Source organism: Tupaia chinensis, unplaced genomic scaffold (genome assembly GCF_000334495.1).
Source record: "Tupaia chinensis unplaced genomic scaffold, TupChi_1.0 Scaffold000074_1, whole genome shotgun sequence".
Classification (NCBI taxonomy): Eukaryota; Metazoa; Chordata; class Mammalia; order Scandentia; family Tupaiidae; genus Tupaia; species Tupaia belangeri.
In genome coordinates, this window is record NW_006159534.1 from 6,297,244 (window position 1) to 6,308,142 (window position 10,899).

The following is a 10,899-nucleotide window of genomic DNA, read 5'->3' on the forward strand; positions in this document are numbered from 1 at the left end:
GAGAATGGAGGAGAAGGGATTGCGGCGTGACCATCCCCCCTGGGGGGTGATTTCTCGCTTTCTGTCTCTATGTCTCTCTCTGTCTGTCTGGCGAGCGCACGCGCCCTACAGTGAACATCTCTCCAAAAAAAAAAGAAAAGAAAAAAATATGCGTGTAGTGTGTGTGTGTGTGTGTGTGGCGTGTGTGTTTCTTTTGAAACAAGCTTATTATTTGTATCAATCACATCATTTTCCATCTTGGTTTTGTCAAGTTGACCTGTCAAAGATAGAGCATGATTTTAAATACCCCTTATTGTAGTGATTCCATATGATTTCACTGTATAACAACACTATAATAAATTACTTTAAGAAATAAATTCCTAATTTTGATAAAACTTAACTTTGAAAACAAAGTTTACTGTGACATAATTTCTGCAATCAAACTGGATAACATGCTTTCTTTTCTTTTTAAAAACATTTTAAATTTATTATTATTTAAAAATATTTTTTGGAAAGGTTTTTGGTATAGGGCGTGTGCACTCGCCAGAAAGACGGAAAGAGACAGAGAGACAGAAAGCAAGAAATCACCCCCCAGGGGGGATGGCCATGCCACAATTCCTTCTCCTTCATTCTCCTCTCGAGATCTTGGGCACACACACATACATGCCTGGTGTGAATTTAAGCCGCCGGGTCCGGGACTCGAACCATGGTTGACTACATGGGAGTCCAGTGATGACATAGCCATTATGCTAACTGCTGGTCCCTTATTATTTAAAAAATTTGACCAGAGAGAGTAAGAGAAAATGAGAAAGCAAGCTGCCAGGTCCAGGACTCAAACTATGGTCAGCTGCATGGGGGGTGTTTAGCACCTCAATCACCACACCACTAGCAGGCACTGATAATATGCTTTCAAAACAGGTATATAGAACTTGTTTTATCTTGGGGGCAGTGTTAAACCAATTTCATTAAAAAATATCATGTACCTAAGTTGTGGTAGTTGTGTATTGGCAGATGCTACTACTTGGCAGGCTGAGGCTGCAAGGGAGGTCTGGGTTTGACTCTCAGCCCACCCCCAAAAGCAGGATGCTGTGGGGCATGCTTATAGTCACAGACACTTGGATGTTGGGGCAGGAGAATCACAATATAGCAAGACCCTGTCTGAAACGAGAAAAGAAGAAAAGATCACGAAGTACACAAAACGAAGATGTCTACAATGCTGTGAAAGAGAACATGCCAGAACAGCTGTAAGATCTTAAATATTATTTCTTATTAACTAAAGAGAAGTCAGTTCACTTTGGGCACAACCAAGAAAATAAAAATATATATCGCAAGCCCTAATTACTTTACGGAAGTCCCTGTACTATTACCTACTAGGAGCCTTCTGAGCAACAGATTCTTCCCTATAGAATCTATTTCTTAAGATCAATTAATTTAGGAACATAACATGGATTAACACTTGCTTCTCAAACTTTTCTACCCTCACTTGAACTGTTCCTTCTTTCATTGTTTACAATTAAATTCAGGGAGTTCAAATAAACTAGGCATTAACCATGTTCATTTAAGACTGGTTAGCCAAAAAACCCAAAGGCTTACTGGTTTTTCAGTGATTAGGAGGCAATTCAGGAGCCTAATGGCTATGTCACTGGACTCCCATGTAGTCGACTGTGGTTTGAGTCCCAGACCGGGTGGCTTAAACTCACGCCGGGCCCGAGTGCATACACGCCCAAGATCCCGAGAGGAGAATGGAGGAGAAGGGATTGTGGCGTGGCCATCCTCCCTGAAGGTGATTTCTTGCTTTCTGTCTGTCTTTGTCTTTCTGGCAAATGCATGTGCCCTATAGCAAAAACCTTTCAATAAAAAAAAAAAAAAGAGGCAATTCATTTTTATATGCATATGGAACTAAAATAACACTTAGAGGCCAAAGAGTTTACATCCTTTAACTGTAGTGATATTCTTACTGGGATATGCATAAATTTAGTCAACTAGATTGTGAAAGAGAGGCTCTTCTTTCTTTTCTTTCATTTTTTTTAATGCATTCAACCACTGTATATCATTACAGTGCACAAAATGATAAGTTAAAGGTATTGTCATACATGTTAGGTCAACAGATTATTCTTAAATCCTAGAAAAATATCGTAAACTTGCTAACCTTCTCTAAGAAAATCAAGGAGAGCATATACATTAAAGAAAATAAGTAATCTAATTTGAACTGACTTTGCTAAACTGCTTAGAATATTCTTTCAGCCATTAATTTTAAATATTAGAGAGGAAACGTGCACTATGATACTAGACGCTCATCCACTAAAATTATAACACACATCATTGGCAATTCCTGTCCAGCTTGTGAGGATGAATTTTCAGTGGCTCTCTTTACTCTCTCACATATGACCAAGATAATAATTTGGGGCTGAAGGTGTGGCACAAAAAGGCCCAGAAAGGGCCTGATTGTGGCAAAGCAATAATCCAACTAGATCCACATGGAAAAAGTCCTCAGTTCACATCCTGAGGTGTCCCTGTACACATGTGGGGTTGTGTGTGCATATAGATGATCCAGGTTGGCTGAGGCTGGGGAGGACTGGGGTACCTATCTCTATTTCTGTCTCTGTCATAGATGAACTAAATAAGCATGAGTTTGGTATCTGGGCTTCTTTTTTTTTTCTTTTTTTGAAAAGACGTGCTTACCATTCTTAATAAACAACTAAAGTAGGCATATGTGAGAGAAACGTGATATCTTTATAACATAAAAAAAATGTATGTTATAAGAATTCCATCAGGCACAGGAGCCTCAGGTTTAAAGCTTCAATATTAGCCAAAAAAAAAAAAAAGCTATGATAATTTTGAATTTAACACTTAAAATGAATATCTGCTTTTCAATATACCATTTGGTGCCAACTGATTTTTCAAACTCTTTCCTTGCAAATGACTGCTAGAATCTAGAACCTAATGGGGCACCAGAGCAAGTACTCTAGCTATTTTCTTTTCCCCTATTGGAAACCAACCATGTCCAACTGGCCTTGCTGAATGTGTTGGGAAATCACTCAAAGCCTTTCTTAAATGTTGCAAAAACAAGTGTTCAAATCTGATTTTCCTTTCCTTAAGTAGCAAGGCCCCCAAATGTGTAGAATGATTATATTTAACCTAACTAGAACTTAATAAAGATACAGTAATTTTAAAATTCTGTTTGAACATTTTTCTGATCTATTTTCCCATGTCAGATGATCCTCCTCTCCAAGTAATATAGTCTACCTTATAATTCCATAGTGAAGATACAATATCCATTAGTTTAAAAAGACTGAAGTAAAGTGATTATAAAATTCTCTTTCAAAGGTAATACAAAATTTTCCTAAGGGATGAGGTTAAGTATAGCTTTTTTCTTCCCTCTTTTCCTTCCATAATGGAAAGTGTGCATGTGCACACATTTGTGTGAGAGAAAAAATCCTGGATAGGTCTTGCCACACTGCAATGCCCTTCCCTGACCCCTCCTCCATCCTATGGCTTCTAGCACTGCAGGCTGCTAGAGCTGCTGCTGCACTATAGCAGCTGGGCCAAAATGTAACTTTTTCCTATAACTTAAAACATTTCCAGCATGAATTCCTCTCTCCTTGCCCCTTCCTCCCTCCCTGTTTTCAGTCCATGAGAGGGAAATAGAGAGAGACAGAGACAGAAAGAGGGACAGGCACCCCCGACAAGGACATTAGAGTCTACACACCATGGTCCACTCTCTGTCTCAGCCCCAATCATGGTGTGCAAAGGAAGGTCCCAGATGCAAACCTGAGCCCTTCCCATGCAGTTCCAGTTTTGTTACTGTTGTACCACCACCAAATCCAGGATTCTTTTTGCCATTTGTAGTTCTATACCGATGTCATGAGAAATTTGAGAGTTTTCTGATATCATATTTTATTATTTATGTTTTAAGTTTCTCCACCTTAAATTTGCTTAATTTAACATCAAAACTACTTAGCAAAAATTCAAAGGCTGTAGTAAAAAAAAATTTATAAGCCTATTCAATTTTTTAAAAATGTTTACCAAGAGAAACCATCAAACTAGAGAAGGAAATAAAATGGCTTCTCTTGTGAACAAACCATGGAGATGAACTAATTAACTGTACCTGAAGGCCTTGATTGTGAAAAGGGCATTCTGTTTTACATTTGTATTCAATAGACAAATTGCAGAAACAAAACAATATCCTTATTATCATATATATTTGTTCCCATTCACAAAAGTGACTCAGGATGTCTTGGTTTCTGGTGACCCTAATGAAGACACTGACCTGGAACCTGTGGTCCAGGGAAATCCTTCTAGGAGGAGATAGACTTCAGCAATTTAGGAATCACTATGCCAACAGAAAAACATTTTCAAAGGCAAAAGTAAGTAATAGGGCCAGAAGGAAAAACTTTCCTGAGCAACTATGATCTCTTTACAAAAGGAAAATGTGCTTTTAAAGACAATAACAAAATACATATGATTGTTCAAAGAAGAATGTGAATTGTGGTGTTTTGTTTCATCATGTGTTTATAATGTCAATTGAACTGTTCATCTGTTGTAGAAGTTAGTTTTCTTGGAGTTTAGCTCCCAAATGCTCAGCATAAACTAAAGATGGAAGAAGCAGATTAGTTTAGCTGTCCCTGAGAAAACAAATAGCAAGTTGTCCCGTACATATCAGTGTGCGTGTGTGTGTGTGTGTGTGTGTGTATACACAAGTGTGTACTACATTAAATGCACACAGAAAGATGAATCCATCCTGTTCATCTAAAAAAATTAACTGAGCAGATTTATGTGTGTTTTATTTTTTTAAGAGTCTGGGTAATATCATAAATAATAAAATGCCATGCATTAAATAAACAATTAGCCTTTGTGGGTCTAAAAATGAGTCACACTTTACAGCTGGCTCATGCATATGGCAGGCAACAAGTCAGGTATGTTGCCTTGGGGACAACTCAGAACAAGCTTTTCAACATGAGAAGGGAAAAAAGAATCTCATATTCTCCTTTTGAAGAATCCAGATCTATACTCTGGAGACAGCACAGCTTGTATTCCAGTGTTTTCCATTTACACTGAAATTCTAAGCTGCAGGAAAATAGCATGCAGATGTGCTGCTTGTGAGTGGAGGAGGCTTTTTCAAGCCAGAGTCTATGGTTAAGGTAATGATCAAATTTTTAAAGTATTAGCATTGTATTTTTCACAAACTATCACACATTCATAATATAATCAATTAAAAATAAGGCATGTGGTGATAAATATCAGAACTTCCAAAATACCCACTCTTCAAATAAAGATCAAAACAGTAAGTGCTTGCGTCTTTGACTGCTTTCAACGAACACTCTGCCTCCAATAAGCACACTATGATCCCGCAAAGCACATGAGCACGTGTTCAGGTGCAGATGGCGACTGTGGCTGCCTCCAGATCTTGGAAGGCCTCCTACATCATCCTAGAGACTCCTTTGGGAGCAACAGTGGAGAATTCTTGAGCTTTATGGTGCATTGCATTTAATGGTTTTGAAAGTCTATATTCAACTGAACATTTCACTTCCTAGAACAACTTGATCACGAAAGACGCAACAAATGGATGATTTGTGCTATGGAGAAGTGTTTCCTTTTGTGACTCATCAGTGAATCACTAGAGACAAATCTTAAATGTTTCTCGAGTGGTCCAAGAGTTAGCCCCTCCCTCAAATGTCAGGGGTTAGTCCAGTGAGCTTTGTCATTCACAGCCTCCCTATTCATGCACCCACAATCATCCCAGGTGCTTTGTTGTAAGTGTTTTCTGCTTTTTGTTCTGTTTTGTTTGTTTGTTTTTTAAAGCAAGAGATGCAGCACATGAAATTCCAGACAGACACTCAATGTAATGAAGAGGCCAGGATTAAAAGTACTTCCTATTCAAGAACTGAAATATATGATAGCCATAAAAACTAGAATATTGATTTTTACATTCTGTCCAAATGTTTTTTCCAAGCATATAGTAGTATAGTATTTATTAGAAACATTATCCTTCACTTGGTAGAAGAGATTTTTAATCAGCTACGTTACTTACCTGCTTTTATTTCTTTATTTTTTTTAAAGTACTGTAACTGGGTTTTTTAACTCCTTCACAAATGCCTAGATTGTGTTTTTCTGGTGATATTTTAACTTTATTAAATATTATTACTTGGGTCATGTGCAGTTATATCAAGATATAAATTTATAAAGTGATACATTTTCAATACCAACCATCAATGAAAACTTACTCCATAATGGCACATTCCATCAAATTAAACTGCAAAAGATTTCCCACATTTGTTTTACATTCTATATGTATGGCTTATGAATAGCAATTTTGATGAATTCCAGCTGGTTTAACTATGCAGGCCAATGCTTATATAACAGATTCTTTTCAATTCTTATTTTATTCAAGGAGGCCCACTTTAAGTGGGCCACCTGGTAGGATAAAGCACTAATACATCTCCATAGAAAAAATAAGAAAACAAGTCATCCTACTCAATTTAACACCTTCCCCAACGACATGACTATTATATTTCTAATGTAAATGAGAAGTAATTCTAGTCTTTTGGAGAAGTTGGATTAAAATTTATACAAACAAGCAACTCTGAAACTACTGAATTGCTCATTTATCTATTATAACAACAATGTTAAAATAATTTCTACCATTTGTGTGAATTGCCCAGTTTCACGAATCAACCCTACACATGTCGGTCTCCGCGTGCATTCCCCACACCCTCCTGCTTCCCTCCAGCTGGATTACATCAAGGGCACAGAAGCCAAGTCAAATGTTGACCCCACCCTCCTCCATCCATTTTAAGGCACCTTCAAAGCCAGAGCCCTGATCTAGTTCACTTTGGCCAACAAAGCCAGCCATACTGCTATTTAAGACACCAGTTTGGGGTTTTTATAACTGCATGTTAGCATGAGAGCTTTAATTTTGAGTCAAAAACTTCAGCTGCACTGAGTTTCATCAGATTGTCGTGCCCTTTCTGCACAAGAGTTATTATTAAATCTTCAAAATCTTTGTTCTCAGTGTAGATCCTCTCTCCTTTTGATAACAACCTTTCTGAACTGCCCAATAACCAACACTGAAGAAGATAATACATTTCCTTCCAAAGGGTCAAAACAGAAGAACCATTATAGTAATGTAAACACACGTTTCCCCTCACATTTGCACACCCCATATGATCTGGGCACTGTAACAGACGACAGCCATTCCAACGTGCACAGAAACAGTCTTGTCAAGACACGTGCAAAAACAGAGGGGGGCTGGGGAGACAGAGAGCTACAAGAGGACAAAGAACTTACTTTGTTGTTCCCCTGTGCATGTAGCCGCAAGGAAAAGAAAAAGAAATATGTTAAATATCAATTTGTTTCTAAATTATAAGGTTTCTTTTTTCCTGCTAAGGCAAAAACAAAACAAATCATTGACGTATTCACTGACATATCATGCATACACCTACAGCAAACGGAGCTCGTGGACGAGTCAAAGAATCTTACAACTTTACAAGTCAAATGAAATCTTACATTTATAACAGCAGAAAATTATGACAGAGATTTTTTTCTCCCCTGTATGTCTCCTCAGAATACTTGGGGTATTGGAATTTGGTCAGAAGAAATTAGTTTGAATTGGTAATAAGTGAACTGTTAGTATGAGAGGCAGAGCATTCAGTATATTGGCTGGCCCTGTCTGGACAGTCCCTCCTCCAACATGCCAAGCAGTGGAAAATTTCATCAGCCAGTGCATTTTTAAACAAACACTGCATCCTTGGTTTCAAAGAAGGTAGGAAAAAAAAAAAAAAAAAGGAAAAGAGCAGAGGAAAGGAGTGGGTGGTTCTGGGAAGACGGGGTAAGCAGACCAAGTTACGGTCTCCATCTGTACCATCCCTTTAGTTTGTAAATTATGAGTTTTGCCTTCGGTTGGCATGGAAGTGAAGACTGTATAGTGGGGATGCTGCCAAAATAAACACTGGTCCACATTCAAGAAAATGGATTAGGAAACGTTAGTCACAAAAATGCAGTCGTTTCTAAAAGCGACACTCTGGATAGAGACACAGAGCAGTCGCGGCAGGCAGTGGGTAATTGGCTCTCCCTTTTCAAACTGGAGCTGCAAGAGGATGATTTATATCAAACAATTTAACTCACATATGGCCTAAAAAAATAAAACGGTGATTCATGAGTCCCAGGGCACCCCTAGTCCTTGCAAGGTCAGATCCTGTGGGGGAGCCGTGATGGGACATGGGCAGGGAACAGATCTGAACTCTTCTCACGAGAGGCCCAGGAGGAAATTCTCACTGAGACGTGGGTTGAAGAGAGCTGTGAGCAGAGTGCGTGCATGTGTGGAGGAGACTGAGAACAGGGTGGAGGAACAGGTCAGGCTGGAGAGGTGGTATTTAGTGTAAAGTCGAGGATATAGAAGGGGAAACAATTTGTACAGAAACTTTCTGGAGAGCAGTAAGGAGATGATCCCAGAAGAGCGTGTTTTTTAGAAAACAATGCCAACCGATAACTCAGGGGAAATGCCTATTCCAGAGACCCTCATGGCCATTACAGTTAATGTAAAGATACTTGTAAAATTGTGTAGAGAAGCTTCTTGGCACCGTGAGTGGCATGATATAACCGTTAACGCACTGGTTTATCTGAGACATAAATAATGGTACAAGAATGAATGAAGGGAGAGATAAAGAGTCCTTTCTAAAGACTATGCCAACTGTTCCATAAGGCAATAAAGATCCCCACTGGGAACTTTATCAGGAGTAAAAAACTACTTCAGAGAACAATGGGAACCTGGTTCTCCAAAGTAGTGCAATATTGCTGAAAATACCTCAGACAGATGGAGTTTATTGCATTCCTCGGCCGTGCAGCTTTTCATCTACCGAATGAGTTTCAGGAGCTCAACCAAGTCTTTCTGCACATTAGGGAATGACTGGCTTCCCCATTCAGTGGCAGATGGTTCTGTTTGTAGTGGCAACAGTGATGTCACAGAGTAGGAGGCCTTAATCCTTGAATACAAGAAACACACCCGCGGAGGACGTGGTGTGGCTTGGCCATTTCTTGTTTCATTCAATCATTTCCCGACTGTCTATTCTGAGTGAGGCACAACAGTCTTGAATGATGAAATGCAAATGCTTTATATCCCCCTGGCTACGCCGTACAGCGGCAGCTCATGTTTAGATCCCTGAAAGCACTTCCATTGAAGAAAAACCAAGACCTGGGAGTTCACGTGTAACTGTTCTGAGCTCTACCAGACACACTGCTAAGAATAAAGCTGTGTGAAGAGGGGCTAAGGGTCAGACACTTTTGTCTTATATATTATTGCACTGCTGAATAAACGCATAGGAGTGGTCACTACCACATTGATAGGTATATATTTATGGAGGTCCATAGTCACTTCCCTTCTCTCCTAGCATGATACAGAAACATTGAGAAAAAAAAATCTCTTTTAATGCATCCTAAAAGCATTTCTGAAGTACCAAAAGGAACCCATCGTAGATGGTTTCAATCTGCCAAGAAGTCCTAAAAGCATCACTTACGACCAGGAAAGTCCTGCCATTTTTAATCTCTTAAGAAACAATACACTAAAGGAGAGAAATATAATGCAAACAGACCTGGCCAAAAGCTCTGCGGTGTCTTACTTAACAATATGTGAATTGCCTATTTACACTAAATTTATTTCCAGGGAATACAAGGATCTGCAGATTGCTTCTTCCAGTGGCCAGCAGGCCAGCATCAGAGGGTGGGTTTGTGAATTCTCAGACCTCCCGGCAGCCTCTTTCCTTGCTCTCAACTGGCTGCTGGAACATCCCAGGCTGGCTCTTCCGCCCCCCTAGGCAGCATCAGGTCCTCCTTCAAACAACTTGGCGTCCTCAGGCAACAGGCAGGGAAATTCTCACATACCCAAATCCCATGGATGGTTTCCAAAGAAGAATCAAGTGCTAAATCGGGAATTAGAGCTTCCTGGACACATTTGTGATTTGAGTAGTAATAATAAAGATAACGTGGCATTGGACACGTTCACACAGTCGAAGGGCCTGAGCTGCTTCTGATGCACCAGTACCTGCATCTAACTCTGTAAAAGTCGCTCTGAGGATGGCGTTATTTTGAGTTTAGAGAAGAATAAACCCCTGGAGGGTTAAATTGCCGGAGCAGCACAGCTAATACATGGCAGAGTGAAGATTCAAAAGTGAGCCGATCTGGATTTGGATTTGGAATTCCTTAACGTCTATATCTAATTCAAGTCATATTGTAAACCGACAAAATGGTGCCAGGAAAGACAGCTGTTTATTATATCACGTTCTTTAGATATTTAATCAAATTCACATTTATTTGTAATCACCTTACAGGAAAACTTTATGTACATGTGTAAGATAACTTTTCAACAGTTCTTTAATTGCAGCCTCTAACTACTGACAAATACACACACACACTGATTGTGTCTCAGTCTCATCAGTGAAAATAACCTGATTCCATTAAAACATATTTTATTTAATAATATCAATTTTTAGTAGTTATAATTTCGACTTAGTAGCCAAAGGAAATAGAAATAAAATTCTGTTAAATATAAATTTATACTGTCATATGTTTTTTAAAAATTGACTGTTCAGAAATAGCAGTTGACTGGTAAAATGCTAAGTTTTGGCTCAGAGAGGTTATTGTTGGTGGCACAATAGGAGACTACTAAATCCATGATTTCTTATTTCCATTTTAGGACCACACACTCCACTGCTCAGGTAAGAATTCCATGTTTTGTTTTGGAGGAGAGGAGAATGGAGGAGAATGGATGGTGGCATGGCCATCCCCCCTGGGAGGTGATTTCTCTCTTTCTGTCTCTCTTTCTCTCTCTGTCTTTCTGGCAAGTGCATGTACCCTATAGCAAAAACCTCTCAAAAAAAAAAAAAAAAAAAGGGACCAGCAGTTAGCGTAATGGCTATGTCGCTGGAC

At 39.1% G+C, this 10,899-nt stretch overlaps 1 protein-coding gene across 3 annotated transcripts in view; it reads right to left on the minus strand.

Moving 5' to 3' along the window:
* The window catches only part of DNM3 (dynamin 3), a 662,543-nt gene that overhangs the window by 112,616 nt on the left and 539,028 nt on the right, over window positions 1–10,899 (minus strand). Inside the window, exon 17 of one of the 3 annotated variants that reach the window (XM_006142350.3) lies at window positions 7,267–7,278. The exons of the other annotated variants lie outside the window; for them this stretch is intronic. Coding sequence (XP_006142412.1) covers window positions 7,267–7,278 — 12 coding nt within the window. The remainder of the gene's footprint in view (window positions 1–7,266; window positions 7,279–10,899) is intronic. 3 annotated transcript variants of the gene reach the window in all.